This window comes from Rhagoletis zephyria, unplaced genomic scaffold, assembly GCF_001687245.7.
Source record: "Rhagoletis zephyria isolate East Lansing unplaced genomic scaffold, Rhagoletis_zephyria_1.1 Rzeph_scaffold_00221, whole genome shotgun sequence".
In the NCBI taxonomy this organism is placed as follows: domain Eukaryota; kingdom Metazoa; phylum Arthropoda; class Insecta; order Diptera; family Tephritidae; genus Rhagoletis; species Rhagoletis zephyria.
In genome coordinates this window covers 100,485-118,616 of record NW_016157305.1, presented here as the reverse complement: position 1 = coordinate 118,616, position 18,132 = coordinate 100,485, and the positions used below count along the sequence as shown (strand labels likewise).

The window sequence follows — 18,132 nt, the reverse complement described above, 5'->3', positions numbered from 1 at the left end:
TTTGGATTATGTTGACCGTAATGCTTACAGTCCACTAGCTTACACTGTGATTCCAAAAATGGCTATCATATGTTTATTGACTAATAAATTTTTTAAAAGTCTTCGTTTTAATTAAAGGTTAATCAATGAAGTTAAGGTCACGTATCATTACTTTGTTTTCGCAATTTATACTGCAGTTTTCTAAAGCCAAAATTCAGCGGCGAAAAAATTCCAAGGTCAAGTTACATTTACAATCAAAGTCTCCAAGTCTACTTTTCAAGATATAAAGAATAAAAAAACATTCTTTCCTCACTTACACAACTCTTAATTAATCCTAGTACATAAGCATGTGATACCCTCGGATCTGAAAAACCTATATTTAGTACAGTCGAATTGTGTTGATCTGACGACTTTTTAGAAGGTGGTCAGTTCTTTTGTAAAAGTGTGAGGCTAGTCGCTAGAAATATAAAACTTGATGTGCATGAATCAGGCGAAATACATATTTCGTATCGAAAGCCAGTAAAGACTAACACTCAAGTCTTTTAAAAAATCTAATATATAAAAATCTCGTGTCACGGTGTTTGTGGTCGAACTCCTCCTAAACAGCTGGACCGATCTTTATGAAATTTTTTGTGCATATAAAATAGGTATGAGAATCGGATGTAAAGTATATTTCATATCGCTAGGTGCAGGGGGCGTGGCACCTCCCATACAAACCGAATTTTTCATACTGCATATCTCTGGAAGTGTTCATGGTAGAGTACTCGAACATGGTAAAGAGATATATGAAAACAATCACATATTCATGGAGAAACATTGTGGTTATTGGAAAAGGAGGCGTGCACCTCCCATACAAACCGATTATTTGATACTGCATATCTCTGGAAGTGTTCATGGTAGGGTACTTGAACATAGTATGGATATATACGAAAACAATTGCATACTCATGGAGACAAATTGTAGTTATTGGAAAAGGGGGCATGGCACCTCCCATAAATACCGAATTTTCGATACTGCATATCTCTGGAAGTGTTCATGGTAGAGTACTTGAACATAGTATGGAGATATACGAAAACAATCGCATACTCATTGAGAAAAATTGTGGTTATTGGAAAAGGGGGCGTTTCACCTCCCATAAAAGCCGAAGTTTTCACACTGCATATCTCTGGAAGAGTTCGTGGTAGAGTACTTGAACATGGTATGGAGATATATGAAATCAATCCCATACTCTTTGAGAAAATTGGGGCTGTTTTAAAAGGGGGCGTGGCGCCTTTCTAACGCACTGAAGCTATTACGTATCTTTAAAAAAAATAAGTCAATTTTTAATGCAACCTAAGGTATGTTTCCATGAGCACATTGCGCATTATTCTCAATTTTGCTAAACTTCCGATATGGTTTTTGATTTTGTACAAACTTTAGGTGTTTCACCAAAGAAGGGAATTACAAACCACAGCGCGACAGAAATTGGTACCAGCAACATTAAATTGCGTAATTTGGAGACAGTGGAAATTCAGAAATTCACTTTAGCCCTTTCGATCCGAAAAGCAACCAGCAGAGAAATCTCGGTTTAAGTTTTTTTTTAGCTTTGGGATATGTAAAAAAAATATAAAAATTATAAAAGGATCGCCCCCTCCCTCCACGGTGTCCAAGGAGGTCTGGAACATATGTGTCCCATTCGGAATTTTGGACTTCGGTAAAATAATTGCCAGAAAAATCTCACACTCCATTATCTGGGTTAATATTTTGACCTCTTTTGGTTTTTTTGGCATACATATGTATGTATGTAGTACAAAGTGCTGAAATTGCTTGAAAACACTAAGCAGGACATATTCATCCCAACAAAAATACTTACGGGACACATATCGCACACCGTCTTCAAAAGAGTCGCAACTCAAAATAATACGTTCGTCAGAAAATGCGAAGAACTATTTCTTAGCACAAGCTAAGCTCATATGTTCAAGGGCCACTTTACCTTAGGTGTTTTTAACGAATTATAACAAAAATTTGCTGCAGCTTTTGGTATACCTTGGACTATAATGTGCTGTCAGAACTACGCTGAAGGCGAAATTTGAAACCCATTTTGAAAAGATATCTAAAAAATATTTTTAACCAACGTAAAAGTAGGAGGGAGGCTATCAATTCGCCAATATATTTTTTTATGAAAAGACGTATTTCAAGGGTACTAATTTGGTTTAGATCCCATCGTTGGATCCTGAAGAAATCAACGGTACTCCTAAATTTTTATATGAGAATTAAAATCGGTTATGTTTTTTGCTTACAAATCACTTCTTTAGTGGCAAAAGGCATTGTATTCACTATATGAAAAGGGAATTTCTTTCAAGTGGATTAACTCTCTGCAAGAAAAAAAATCGAACCTTAGTCTCGCAAATCGTTATATATACATTTATAGCGACTAGACCCAGGTTGCATACTACAGAGTGAAAGAAAAGCTGAGTACGAAGACGTGTTTCCTATTGCACTGTTTTTCATCTTCAGCTTCAACTTCGTCTTCATATTCGGCATCGCTTCTACTCTATTTGTGACCCAGGTGTATTAAAAAGGAATTGACCACCATGCAAAAAATCGCCGTATGACTAATTTTCGACCGTAAATTGACAATCTGGGAACTAAAAACGCCAATTTATTTACTTAGTATGTTTTTACGCTTGCATACTATTTATGTATACAGTTTTTTTTTTGTTTTTGTAAAGACCAGTATGCAGCCCTCAAGAAAAGCAAAAACTCCATATAAAATGCCGAACAAGAAATGCGTAAACACTTTTCTTGTGTCAAATTTTTTTGAGGCAGTACGCAGTTCTTAAGAAATTTTCTACGCTTTCTACTACGGTTTTCTAAAGTTTTTGTTTGTAAAAAAGTGCACAAGGCAACCCATGCTTGCAACAGAAATGTATGCCCGTTTCATTATTTCTTGAGGAAAGAGTGAGGCAACAGGCTGGTGAAGTATCAGATCAAGGCGAATTTATATAAGGTGGTGTTGTTTAATCAGATGTGAGTAGCGTTTGATTGTCAAAATTTTATATTTTGTTAGTGAGTGAGTGAAAACGTGAGAGTGTTTGCATTTTCTGTCGCCCTTTTTCATTCGGAGAAGAATAGCTGAAATTTGACAATGACCAGCTAAAAGCAAAAACAAAATACAAGTAATTGTTGTATTTGTTGAATCGATACCACCTTATATGAATTCGCCTTGTATCAGATGCCAAAATTCCTAGGTCACACACACACCGTTTTCTTGAGAGCTGCCTACTGGCCTTAAGGAATTAATTGTGACGGGTAACGTGGCGTATGAGTAACTTACAAAAGTGGCTCTCTAACACTACCAGCTCTATCAAGGCGAATTTATATAAGGTGGTGTTACTAGCTCAGCTGATTTTGTGTATGTGTTTCGCCGCACGGCTTCTGATATCAAATTGAAAAATTTTGTTTGAATTTTTACACACACTCTTACAGATTTTGACAGTTTATGCCGCCAAAGCAAAAACAAAATACATGTAAATTTTTGTTTTTGTACTCCTGCTATCACCTTATATTAATTCGCCTTGAGCTCTATAGTCAAATTTGGGGTGAGTGAACCCTTTGATAATTTTTTGTTTGTTTACGATATTTAATTTTTGAAAATAGTTAATTTTTGACATTAAGAGCGCTGAACTTTGCTTCAAGCTAATATTGTAAGTCAACGGTAGAGTAGAAGATCGCTCTATCTCAACAAATGATTCGAAAACGCGCTATCTCGAGTATGTAGTTTATAGTTAGATAGGGCATTTTTGAACCAAACCCTGAAATATGGCATTTTTCAACCGTTTGCTGAGATAGGACGTTTTCGAACTGGCAGCTGAGATAGGGCGAGCTACCACTCGCGACGGAATTATTCCTAAAAATATGTCTATTTGAATAAGAGCACTTGAAAGTGAAACTATTTGAAAAACCAACTTCTAGTAATGCATTTTAAGCTGTACCTTAATGTATTTGGAAATGCCGTTTAGGCTACTCTGGCTCTCAAGGCCTAATTTTGTTCAAGCATATTATTTAGCTATTTTCAATAGCAATACAAAAAGGACTTAAGATTTCATTACGGTTTTTAATTACTCTTCTATGGGTGAGAGTTTTGAAATCAATTTTCAACTTGAAGATTTTTTGTACGTCAATCTTTGTTATAGTCTAACCTAGCCTAAGTACGAGGATTAGTCTTTAATTTTTGGACAAACTTTATCGCTTACTACGCAAGCAAATAAAAACAACAAAAAACTTGGCTCTAACCTTATACCATTGCAATTAAAAGCATTAATTTTTGAGGCAAAGCAAAAGTGCAGCGAGTAAATAATAAGGCAGACAAAATACGATAAAATACGATAACTTTCAACTAGCGTTTTTCTCGCCTATTTTACTTTTGGAAAACAAGTTGTTAATTTTTAGCAATACTTTGAATGCTTAAATTTTGAAAAACCTTTTGTAGTCAATTATCTATTGTGCCGACAAATAATCTAAGTTATCAAATTTTGTCTGAAATTAGATGTGAAATTAAAAAATACTTTGTATTGTACTAAGCGAAGCGCAGTCACCAGCAGCATTTTAAAGTAAACCAGCCAATTTAAATTTGAAACATTTTACATGTTTACAACTTTAAGTGATAGATACTTGTACAAAATAATATTGCTCATTTATATACATATACATAGTACATATATGCTAATTAAAGCCGCTGTTCACTGCGTTTGCTTGTGCATTTGATTTCGTCCGTTAAAAATATATTAGTAAATTTACTGAATACCAGAGGATACTAATGTTAATGTGAGGCGTGTTATGTCACATGTCAATATGTACCTAGGTATCTACACACACACACACACACACACACACATAGACCGATTGTTGTATTTTAAGCAAATTGTGTTGTAGTTTGTATGTACTAAGAATATTGTTATTGTTTAATCCTTTTCTTTGTTTTATTTGTGTGTAAAGAAAGTATTAATTAAAGGTAATATTCGCGCACACGCACACACGCATTATCTACACCCGCACGCTAAATATGTTATGTGTTTTTGTAATCGAACACCTACCTGTAGGAATTGCGTCACTGTCGAATCGATTATCATTAGTGGCCGATGAATCAGATGCGCTACACCATTTCGCACCGGAATATTGCCCTTAACAATTTCCGCTAGCACAACGCCAGTGGAATGCTTCGAATCACCTAAAATAGTATTTGATTTGACGTACACTAAAAGAAAAGACAAAAATCAGGAAGGCATTAAGCAGGAAATGAAAAAGTCACGATTTTAGATGCCACATACTTTTGCCGTCCTTCTGCTTGAAGAAGCTAACTGTTACTTTGAGATTGTCCTCAAATGCGGCTGTGGTTTGTGGCACTTCGATTTGCGCGGCCGCTGTGAAAATTACATTATTTGGTATGACGTGTCCGTCGATCACTTTGTTGTCCACTAGGCTGCTGCGTGTGGTTTGCTGTGACAATTAATTGACATTTAATTGATTAGCGGTTGAAATTTAATGTGTTTAGCTATTAAATGACACCTCTGTATAAATATATGCGCGTGCTAAGCTTGTGAATGAAATTGTATGTATGCTATATAAAATTACGTATCTAATCGTTATTATAAGTATACATGCGTATGTACATACAATATACAGTCAGCGTCAAAAATATGAATACCCCCGACGTTGTGACAATTTTAATTTTTCTTATTTTTTGTTTATAAAAATATAGTTCATTCAACAGCAAAAACCAGCAGAAGCATTTTTTTTTAAATGTCAAATAGAACTCGAGTTAAATTCAAGAATAGCCAAAATATGTTCATCAAAGTTTTCAACTTTTTAATTCGATATCTTAGTATCGCAGCTTTGTTGCCGATTAAATTTTATTATAAAAAAGGTGGCAGTTTCAGGAGTCTGAAAATTATCATTGATTTTTAGATTTTTTTGTCAAGGGTTTTGCGCATTTTCTTCCATATATCACATAAACAAAATCTATTTTTATATGGATGAAAATGCACAAGACCCTCCACTGGGCTAACTGCGTACCAAAAAAATTTCTAAGAAATCGAATTGAAAAGTTGAAAATTTTTATACAATTTTTTTGGTATTTCTTGAATCTTCTGAACTATATTGTTATAAAAAAGGCAAAATTTGGCATGGAAAGTATAGCTAAATAAAATCGTCAAAACGTCAGGATATTCATATTTTTGACGCTGACTGTATGTATGTGTACGTCACAGAGGTCATTTCAGTCACATTATGGTGCGGGAAATTCTGTTCAGATATAATTACTAAATAATACAATAGCATTTACTCAATTTTATAGCACACCTTCTTAAAAAAAAAGATCTAGATTAACGAATTTTATTACTCACCTTGAAGCCTTCATCAATGGGTATTAGAAACGTGTGTCCGCCGGGCGATTGGTAGAGATTCTCTTTTCGCATTAAAGTCACTTGGGACCGATATGATCTATATTTGAAATTTAATATGAAAATTTAATAAATGCTTTAATACAATTTGGTTAGACAAACCTCAAACGGTTGTCGCCGATGTCCAAGAGGTCAGCCTGTTGCAGAAATTGAAACGCATCCAAATTAGTGAACTCAATTTTGGCAGTTGGCAGTGGAGTAAGCGGCACCAAAACTTCATCGATTATATGCATCACCTGCAAGTTGATTTGTTTCTCATTACTATGGCTTTTATTCTGGTTTAGATAAGCCTGAATAGCCTCAAAAAATTGCTTCTTTACAATATTTATGAATAATTAAACCGCAATCAAATATTTTTCAGCAAATCGAACATTTAAAGTTAATTAAAGTCCTTGAAGGTCTATTAGGTGGCGGGTACATTTTAACAAGTTTTGGCAAGTTTTCTTTTGTTTAGATAATGTTTATTATTTTTTATAGATGTACAGCTCACTATCTAACAAAAACCATGTAAGATAAAATTGTATACTTTGTACAAAATCTATAAAAATTCGAGTAATTTAAAAGAAATGACCAAAAATTCAACCTCTAAAAAGAATTTTTAAGTTTTGGTTGCGTATACTAACAGCCAGTTTCACCAAACTTTTTAAGTGGAAATTAACTTTAATTTAATTTTGTATTTAATTCTCATTTAAATAATTTTCAGTTTCAATAAACTATTTATTTAGGTGAGTAAAAAGTGGTTGTAAAACAGACTAGGACTAGCTTTCGCTTTCATTTGTACTGAGAGCGTTTGAAAGCTTTGGCACGCTGTGTTGTAAAAGCAGGGCTGGTATACAAGTAAGCAGCAATTACACAATGATCAGGTGATTAAACGTGTAACACCTCTGAGTGTGGTTATTCTGATTTAACTTTTATTTAAGTGCAGAGCATAGGTCACTTAAATCAAAATTAAAATTGATTGGTGAAACCGAAAATTCGAAAATTAAAGTTAATTTCCACTTAAATAGTTTGGTGAAACTGGCTGTAAGTTTCATGATCAATTTAAACTGTCAAAGCCTAAAATGACAATACAGCCGCTCTGTTTGGTCTTGGGCAGATAATATTATTTTTATGCAAAAAGTATTTTGCCTTTAAAATCAATTTTTTGAAGAAATAAATTTACGAGAATTTATTTCTTGAAAGTTTCAAACCGATTTCAGAAATTTTTGTATTGTTACTATGTCAAAAGCTGTTTTGCGAGAACGCAAAATTTTTCCAACTAGTCAATTTTATTTTCAATTCAGAAGCCGAGAGAACGTAGACAAACCTTTGCGATATTTCAGATAACGAAACAAAATATTGTGTCGATATCGTATCGCAACTCCTGATATCGATATAAATTAACCGATATGGCGAACAACAATATTGATATACTGAATATCGTATCGGTTTCGCGCATCCCTATCTAAAGGCCTGTATGCAGCTCTCAAGAAAAGCTAAAATTCCATACAAAATGACGTACAAGAAATGGCAAAGAAATTTTCTTAAGTCAAATTTCCTTCAGGCAGTACGCTGTTCTTAAGAAATCTGCTACGCTTTTTACTACGGGTTTCTAAAGTTTTTTGTGAAAAAAGAGCACAAGGCAACCCAGGTTTGCAACAGAAATATATGCCCGTTCTATTATTTCTTGAGGAAAGAGTGAGGCAACAGGCTGTGAAGTATCAAAAATGTCAAAATTCCTTGGACACACACACGAAATAATGGCAAATTTTTCTTGACCGATTTCTTGAGAGCTGCATACCAGCCTTAAAGCTCAATGCATAGTAGTAAAGCAATACAAAAAGTATACGCTTTTCACAATAAAAGGTGCAATCCCGTATTACTCGGACTCGGACTAGTAAAACTGTCAAAAAATAAAAATTCGCTCAGAGCGAGAGAGTAACATTGAAAAGTACGGGATCGCTTTCTAGTAAAAAATGGTAACTTCTGTCAACTTCAACATAACCTCCAAATTTTGGTTGTAAATTTTTGCTTATTTTGAATGTAAACACACTCAGCTCACACATGTAAATAACCAAAAATACATTCAAATTCATTAGAATCCACTTAAACAAGTAATTAAATACTTTTCAACATGAATTAGCAGAGTGCACTTTTCTTTTGTTTACAATTTGGTTGCCAAACACACTACAGCTGATCGTTTGACACATTTACCAGAATTTACCAGCAAAAAATTCTCGGACTAAAACTGGTAACTTCTGACAGAGCGAGAACCGTATTTACTTTCTTTTTTGTCCTCTCAATAGTCAGAGAACCGAGTACGGGATCGATTTCCAGTAAAATCTGACTGATTCTGACTATTTCTGACTACATAGTCCGGACTCGTACGGGATCGCAACTAAAATTTGCTTAAATTTGTGACTGCTCTTTACACCCTATCGTTATGCACTTATTGAAGTAGGAATTTAGAGTTTTTTTGTGCATATTAATTTAAATTTCTATAATATTTATGTATTTATTATATAGTACAATTAAATTTCTCACCTGACGCATTCCCAGACTATTGGTCATTTCGACCGTCAGCGACGGTATTATTCTGGCGTTATTCACATACACATCGCCATTGCGATTTTTCGTTATATACAACGATGGATTACCACCCATATCCGACGGTATGACCTTTATAAGTTGATCCTGCGTCATTGGTGTGGTTGCTGAAATGATTATTTATTCGTTTAGGTAGCAATATCAACAACACCAACAAGACAAACAATTTCAATTAATTTTGTTGATTATTTACGCATTGTTACTCACTTATGTGATAGAGCACATGTGTGGGTCCATGATGACGCTGGAATGCAGCATTTGTAGGCACAAACACTGTACATGGCCGCAGTGTTAAAGTGGAATTTGCAATAATATTTTGCTCTAGTAAACTATAAAACTGCAAAGAAGATGAAAAAGAAGAAAATAAGAGATATCAATTAGTATTCTACAAATGTGGGTTATACGAGCATATACATCAATGTATACAATAATAAGCAAATCTACATACATATGTATAAGTACATATATTGTAAATATGTATATGTATGCAAATAAAGAAGTGAACATATAAATATGTATGAGGAGGCTTTGTTCTATGTTTTGTATTAAGTATAAGTACATAGTATGTATGTATGTACAAGTAAAAATGCTCAAATATATCTTGTATATCGACTGCTGAGTGGAAGACTGACCTATCTCAGCAGTCAGTTCGAAAACACCCTATCTCAAAAAGGAACACCCTATTTCAAAAATTTGGTTAAAGAACGCCCTATTTCAGTATTCGTTTCAAAAACACCCTACACTATCTCAGCTGCTGATTCAAAAAACGCCCTATCTCATCACATTTCCATTACATTTTGAAGTGAGATAGGGCGTCCTTCAACCAAATTCAGAGGTAGGGTGTTCTTAAAAAAATTGCGAAATAGGGCGTTCTTGAAAAGTTTTTTGAGATATGGTCGATCTTCCACTCAGCAGACGATATTGTGTTTTGAAATTTATTCAAATTAATTAGGTAGAAAAAATATTAGAAAACTAAATTTTTTCCAAGTATTTTTAAATTAAATATGAAAAGCAAACAAAAATCAAATTGCTTTGCTTTTATGACCTCTTCGTATTTCTAAATTGAATAGACACTGCTGTTACAAGTTTAAATACGACCCAATAAGCATTTCTGTAAGAGCTTTCAAAATTAACTTTTAGCAAGCCTACTTTAAAAAACAATCAAGAAATGATTATGAAAACGACAAATTTTTTGAAGTCGAAATAAAAAAATGTTACAATCAAAGTTTAATGTTTGCGAAGTTAATGAAAAAGCTTTATATCCAATATAACATAAATGGCTAATAAGCAAGAAACCATCAATCATAAAATAATCCAGGTAGTGTTATTAAGTATATATAAGTATTATTAAGTATAGTGTAGTGTAAACTTAATAAAAAAATAAAAAACATAAAAAATAACCCGATAACTTTGACCTACGTATAACTCTGAAAGAATTATCGATTGCTAGTTTAGGGCTTGTTGGATTTGCGAATATGTAGATACTTTTATACCCTTCCTTATTAAACTCTACCATCATGACCCTTCAGATCTCACACGTCCCACCCGGTTAGAGTTTTTCATTAAATCTTATTACATAGTATAAAACTGATTAACAGCAATCATTAAAGCGTCGACACTTTTTAGTATCCGCGATACTTGCTCAAACAAGTGCTTTAACTAGAAGTTTTTAAAGTAAAGATACAAAAAAGTTCAGTTCATAAATTTACCATTTTAACAAAACAAAGTTCATACTGAAAGGGAGCACATTTTTCACACATTTTTAACCAACTTCAAAATAAGTTAATATTAAATATTATTAAATATTATTTCTTAAGCAATCTTTATATGTACATAATTATGCACTAGGGTTAAACGTGACATTTGATTGGCTAATCTTAGTTTAAACCAGCCAGCTCGAGCGTTTAAACTAAAGACTGGTTTTCACTATGTCATATTTTGACGCCAAAACTTGCCGACATATTTTGACACAACTTTATCTCCTTTATCTATACCTTTACCGATAATATTATGGGCCAAAAACTGACAGATAGCCGATTTAGCAGGGCACGTACCCGACTAAAGACCTATCCTGATCGAAATCAATCGATAGACCGCTTTCTAATCCCACTTGACAATGTGTTTTCACTTATTTGACGACAAATGCCACTGAATTTGACATAGTGAAAACCAGCCTTAAGTTTAAACCATAGTAACGCACTGAAAAGCTGGCCCTTAATGTAAATTGATGTATGGAAATGTCGTTACTCTCTGTTGAAGAAAACGAGTCGACTGATTAGATGGCCAGGCTCCGAGATCCCACAGTTTAGTGATCACGTTAAAAAAAATTTGAGTACATCAAAGCCGTTACGAATGACAAGTGCAACAAGTGGAAAGACTGTAAGATTTCAATACTGTTTTGGCTGCGACTTTGTGAAGCAATTCAGAATACATCCTGAAGTTAATAAATTTGCATTAGGAGTCCTTACCGGACTAGGAATCATTTGACACCTTTTTAGAAAAAAGATTTCCAACTATACTACTAAAATGCGATTTTAAGATGCAATCCATCTCACAAATGACCTGGAATTGACCATAAATATTTTGATAAGCGTTATAAAACTGGTAAAATTTTATTTCTAGTTTCTTTAAGTTTTCGGTTAAAACTTAATTTACCGTACATAACTTAATTTTTTGTCTCACGTCAAAACGATGTACTACGGTATGTACGTACATTAGGGCGGGAATTTTTTATTTTTTTTGAATATGCGTGTATAGCATAGGAGGATTCTACCATGTGTCTGAAATCAATTTGGTGTTTGTCAAATTGCCAAAGTAGATTGTGAAAATTTTTAATGTTGCGCCCTCTGGCGGAAGTTAAAAAAAAGATAAGTGCATAAATGAATTCCTCATACCAAAAGAGCCCTCTTAGCATATGTAGATAATTTAAGCACTTCTTTACGAAACTACAGCAAAATGCCAAGAAGCCTATTTTCGCAATTTGGCAAATTCCAAATTGATTTTAGACCAATGGTCTCTTTGGTAAATCGGCTTAGAATTACCCGTAGAATCTTTCTGTGCTATTACGCTCATAGCCGAAAAGCTCTCCCATACGAATTGACTCGCCCTAACATAATAGTATGTATTATACATATATCAAAATGCTCATGTAAATATGCAAAGGACTGATGCATTGATTATATGTATGTATGACTACATCAAAGTCTTGAACGATGGCTGCCTTTGGTCTGGCTTTGGCGAACGCGCAGGGCGAATCTTGCATACCTACATAGATACATATCGCCACCTGAAATGCAAAAAGACATAACAACATCGTAAATTAAATGAAAAAAGTCGTGACTAATATTTTAATTTTTTTTCCATAAAATGATGTGGGGGGTGTTGTAATTCGATGAAATCCATCATGTATGTATGTAAATCAAAAAGTGAATTTTGAATTTTTTATTAGTTGTGGCCTTTTTGCTTTTCGACGATGATGTTTGTAACGTCTTTTTTCGTTTCAGGTGACGATATGTACATATATTATATACAGTACATATGTATATTTACAAAATGCGTTTAGGTATTAGCAGCAGATATCGAAAAAACAATGAAGGGCCACCACCCTTACATCCTTCGGCGGCACCTTACTCCGCTCTGCCTACATAGTATATGTAGTGTATGTACTACAATCGCCATGACTACAAAGTGCAAAAAACTAAAAGCGCAAAACATACACCGATGAACATCTTCACATAGACTTACATATTTATTTATGTATGTATGTACATATAGCTTGGTAGCTTGCATAAACCGAAAAGGCGCCCCGTTGTTGCCAAAGTTTATTGAACCGACCATTACATCACGCTTACACCAGCTACAATGGCAAAACCAAAGCAAACGCTAGCTATGTAGTATAGGTAGGTACATAGCAATCGCAAAGCTTTCAGCTATACAATATTTACTCTTATTCCAATATTCATACCTATGTAGATATGCATTTATGGTATGTATGTATTTACAAACATTCGTAAAAATACATGTAGATATGTTTGCATACTTTTTGTTGCTTGGCTTTTAGTGAATAATTTCAATTGGATTTGCTGCTGTATTTATGTAAGTACTCATAGCTTCCCAAATTGCGCTCACATTACATAAATTTATTACTGTTTGCTAACTGTCCTCTGCCAAACAATGCATTAAACTGTGTCATTTCATTCATTCAATTATGGCTTATTTGTTTACATACATAGAACATTGTCTGGCAGCAGTTGCTATAGACGCCCAGACACATGCGTTGGTGCAACGTGTGGCAACAGCAACCAAAACTGTAACTGAAACCTTTCGTTTGGCTATAGCTGGACACAATGCTGGCCTGTCTGGGTTGGGCTGGGCTGTTCAGTGCTGTGCCGTGCCGTGGCAGGACAACGACCACAGTGACTAATCATTTGTGCCACTCGATGCAACTGATGCATGCAATTGGCCATCGGTGCTGTTGCCACTTTGTATTGCTAGCCAACTCGCCAGCTGCGCTTGTTGCCTGTCGATGGGCGTTGCACGTTTGGCGCCGCTGCTTGCTGCTTGTCACTACATACACGCATGCAATACGTATAAATATTTGCGGCCAGCACACCTTTGCGCAACCTTTCAGCCCAAACCCACACCCCTTATGCATTGCGTTCTGTTGTGTCCTTCCGTTTGTTGTGCGCTTTCCGTTCGTCGTTGCATCCCTTACTCGCTGCACTTTGCGTGTGTATGCATGTAGGTACATACATAGGTGTGCAGTGGCGTCACACGCTCATGGTAACTGCTACCACGTATTTGTTTTTTTTTTTTGGTAGTCTGTGCTGCCAATTGGCGCAGGATTTCGAAGTAGAAAGTTTGTGTAAAGTAAATATAAAGGAGCAAATTATGGCAACTGCCACCACAACCACTTTGATCTAAGTATTGCCATTGAAACTAAAATAAGAAAACGCGTAGAGGACAAGAAAATTTACTGAATAGAATTTGGTGTCATGGTCTTTGGTCGATGTTTTGTTGTTCGTTGCCTCGGTTAATGTTGTTGATGTTGTTTGGGAAATAATTTGCTTTTTATGCATACTTTTGGCTGACTTTGTCTTCAGGGTATTAACTTCTGCAGTTGTCTGTGTGTGGGTTTATTTACAATATTACTTCAATATACATATGTACTTATGTATATATTTATATGTATGTTTGAGTATATAGTTATTCCTGCGCAGCTTTGTAAACTCGTTTACATGCGCTGACACGTGTGCTCCGTTTGTTGTGACTCATTATCCTTTTTATTCATTTTCTTTCTGTTATTAACTTCGAGTTTGCCATTTTCTTTATCAAACCCGATAATCTACACAGTGGCGAAGTCAGGATTTCGGGAAGGGGGCGATTCAACGACAACTGATAGGTGAGACCCGCAATGGCTAGACGCGTCGCCTGTTTGTATTCTTTTATATATGTATACATTTTTACATATAGGTGTGGTGGTTAGTCCCCCAAGTTTCCGGCCAGCATCACAAAAAAAGTTTTTTCTAATGCCGGTGGCCCCTATTAGTCTATAATTAAGACTGATGTTTTTTAAGTAAAAATTTAATTTTAGTTCACTTTATTAATTTTTGTTTTTGTTTATGATAATTAAAAAACAATTCTAAAATATGCTTGTCATCACATTTCTCATTAAAAATGTCGCCGATTGCTTTCCCCTTTAAAAAACTGGTATTGTCTTTAGTATCTATCTTAAGGTGTATTTTCAACTAATACTGTTTGTTTTTATGTTAAAGTTTAATTTTAGTTTGGTTAATTTGCGGTTTTTCATGAAAATTGTTAAAAATTCTAAAATATGCTTGGAATGAATGAGTTAAATTTCGCAGGAATGCGTAAGAGAAAGGGTATTTGTTACAAGCAGATTTAAGCAACTTTGTTAGTTGGTGTAACACGATTTCATTGGTCCGACGGCATAGTTATAATTCTCAAATGATCACATTTCGGGCTAAAATGTCACAAATGCCCACTAAGCACTTTTTCATAACAGAAACACACTCGGATGTTTTCTAATTTAAATGTTGTTCAGACCACGGCTTGAACCAGGTGCTACAGAGTGGTACCACGCACTTTTAACCAATCAGCCACAGCTGTTCTCTAATTACGCTAAAAAATACCGGAAAAATGAAATTATTAATCAATTGACATTTCTTTGCATAAAACATTTTGAAAGAATTTTTAATCAGTGTCAGCCCAAAGGCTTTTCTCAAGGTGTCTTATAAAACATTTAAATACTTTATGAATTCATTTTGCAGACTACTTACTATTCGTATAGTACAAGATACATTTTATAACGTAACTGTAGATCCCGCCTGTTTCCGCCCTTTTGGTCTTAAATATAAGAGTTTTTTTTATAGAGCAAAATGAGATAGTAGTCTCTCTTCAGTTTTACGCAAGTAAACCATTATAAAACTCTTATAAAACTTTTCAGACCGTCTGAAGCCGGTTATTTTTATGAACGACAGAGAGAAAGGAGTATAATTTTATCTCAGCCATTTTAGACCGGGAAAATGCGATATTGCTTTGGTCTGATACGCACACATAGTAAACTCTCTTGTATTTCCTCGGAAGCGGTATCATCGTCTTGAAAAGCCCAGTGTATTTTTGCATGTTGAGCTTTTCTTCAGATAGTCTTGAAAAGGCAAGTGCATGCCAGCTCAATATATTCACATGCATAGTCCAATAATGGATAATATGTATTAAATATGTATTTATAAAAATCTATTTTATCAATAGTCTGAAGTAAAAGACGACAAATCAGAGGAATCAAATGCTAGTGTGTTATCAAATCATAAGTAAAAAAAAAAAATAGTTGTTTATTAACAAAGCGGCAATATATCGCCCAACCCGCGCGCCCGCAGCCACTGGCTACGCCACTGACCCTACCGTACATTGCTTTTTATGATTTTTAGTAAGAAAAATTATGAAAATCATAGAATAATTTTTGTCATAAAACACTATCTATTTAATTTAATGGGCGTGTCGTTTTTTCAACATGTTTTCCTTATTATCCATTTTATAAATACTTAGTACACATCTAGTCTGAAACTAGTTAAAGAGTACAAGGCTAACCACAAAGAACATGCAAACCAAAATTACGTAAACTTCAGATATACATATGTATGTATGTATGTATGTAAATATTCCATGCATTATTTTAAGAAAACCTGTTGTAAAATATTTATGGTCATATGCGCATTTCTGAATATGTTTACACTTGTAAATGTGTATTAAGTATCTGTTATGGGTATTTACATGGTTGCTTTGACAAATAATTAGACGCAAGTATGGAAGCCACACACAATATTTGTCAGCCATTTTATGAATACCTTAAGAAATTAAAAAATCGATATATACATAAGTATATCAGGAAAAAAAACTGCTACAACGTTTTGCACACGTGCTGCGGTAATGTATTTACGTAACTTACATGCCAAAAAATGCATACACACAATGGTCAATGTGATAGAAGATCTAATGACAGCCGCTCAATCAACATCCTGGCTTGGCGTGTTCGACTTCAATTCGAAATGCGAATCAAACGAGAAAGACAGTCAAACGTTGACTATTTTAAAGATAAGCAACCCCCTATAAATTGTACGTTTGACGACCACACCCACCCGAATGCAAAAGCAAACAAAAATATTCAGCTGGAAGGGAGTTTTAAAAACGTAAAACCAATTTTCTAATCATATCGCCAGACATACATATATATGTGTGTGTTTTATATTGTAAAAACCAATTTCCGCGCCCATACATGTACATATACATGCATATGCAAGCGCATATTAGCCAACCGTTCACCCTCATCAGGACAATGCCAACGTTACGTGTGCTTCCTAACGCTGCCATAAAATCAATGGGCCAAATCAAGCAATCCAATTTGCCGGGCAACCGCAAAAACAAATAGAAATATGGAAACCGCAGCATAAGTTGTTTATCTTTATGGCATTGCTTTGTATGTGTTAAGTTTATGGCATATGTACAAATGTATGTACGTACATACATACTATGTTTTAGCATATGCATGTGTATGTATGTATGTATATCCATATTTGTTTTTAAGTGCTATTAAATGCAAGAAACGCAACGCAAACCAATCGACTAATTAAATTTAATTCTACTCAACTCAACTAAACTCAATTCAACTGGAAGTACAAAACTAAAGGATAAGGAAATAAAGCGTAACGCAATGTAACGCAACGAAATGCAACGCTTGCAGGTTATCTTACCCTAACAGGTATAAGGCGTCTCAGCGATGTCGCCTGAAAGAAAAGAGGCGGTAAAACAGCATTTACTTGTCGTGCAGTCACACCAAACCCAGGACATTACTTAGGTATGTACATATGTATGTATGTATAGCCCTACGTGTGGATAATGGTCGTTTAGGTATTTTGGTGAGTAAAAGTGTACAGGTGGGATGGAACTGTACTAAAGGACGTACTAGTGTTTTATGTACTATGTATGTATACATATGCATGTGTATTTTATGCGGTATGTTTGTTGTAAACGATGTGAGCAGATTGATTATATGTATGCAGGTTTTATGATTTCTTCTACATTAGTATGTAAATATAAATGTACGTATGCAGCTATTTTTCAGTTAAGTCAATAAACAATAATATTAGCAGTAAAGACGTTTGCGCTGATATTTAGCTAGCTCTGTTAGAAATATTTTGGCGCTTATACTTTTGCGAAGTGTTTGGCCGAGCTTCTCCTCTAACTTCTTTTATGAGTTCTGGTATTGTAACACAAATGGAGAAACATACAATTTTACGCCGCCTCCGAATGGTAAATGTTCTTTATGAGAAGCTTTTTCAAGGCAGAAATAAACACCGAGGAGGTTTGCCATCTCAGGTGAAAATGCAAACACATATCCAGTCCAGGATAGTCACGTCTGCGGTATTGATGATAACAAATTGGTGGTCATTAGTGCATAAACGAGAAGCTATCGTCGGACAAATTAACTCTGTCTTTTATTCTACAGCTGAGCGGAGAAAAACACCTCTACAAAAACTTTGATATTGTGAGCAGCTGAATTTCCAGAAAACACATGAGCTCACCTGAAAACAGGTTTGGGGATATATTCTTA

General features: G+C 34.7%; 1 protein-coding gene across 9 annotated transcripts in view; it reads right to left on the bottom strand.

Moving 5' to 3' along the window:
• The window catches only part of Fas1 (fasciclin 1 Fas1 domain-containing), a 62,361-nt gene that overhangs the window by 22,162 nt on the left and 22,067 nt on the right, over nucleotides 1-18,132 (bottom strand). For all 9 annotated transcript variants that reach the window (XM_017609365.1, XM_017609358.1, XM_017609357.1 and 6 more), the window contains exons 3-8: nucleotides 9,213-9,342; nucleotides 8,943-9,112; nucleotides 6,522-6,655; nucleotides 6,363-6,459; nucleotides 5,289-5,457; nucleotides 5,055-5,215 (exon numbers count right to left, since the gene is read on the bottom strand). In XM_017609365.1, coding sequence (XP_017464854.1) covers nucleotides 5,055-5,215; nucleotides 5,289-5,457; nucleotides 6,363-6,459; nucleotides 6,522-6,655; nucleotides 8,943-9,112; nucleotides 9,213-9,342 — 861 coding nt within the window. The remainder of the gene's footprint in view (nucleotides 1-5,054; nucleotides 5,216-5,288; nucleotides 5,458-6,362; nucleotides 6,460-6,521; nucleotides 6,656-8,942; nucleotides 9,113-9,212; nucleotides 9,343-18,132) is intronic.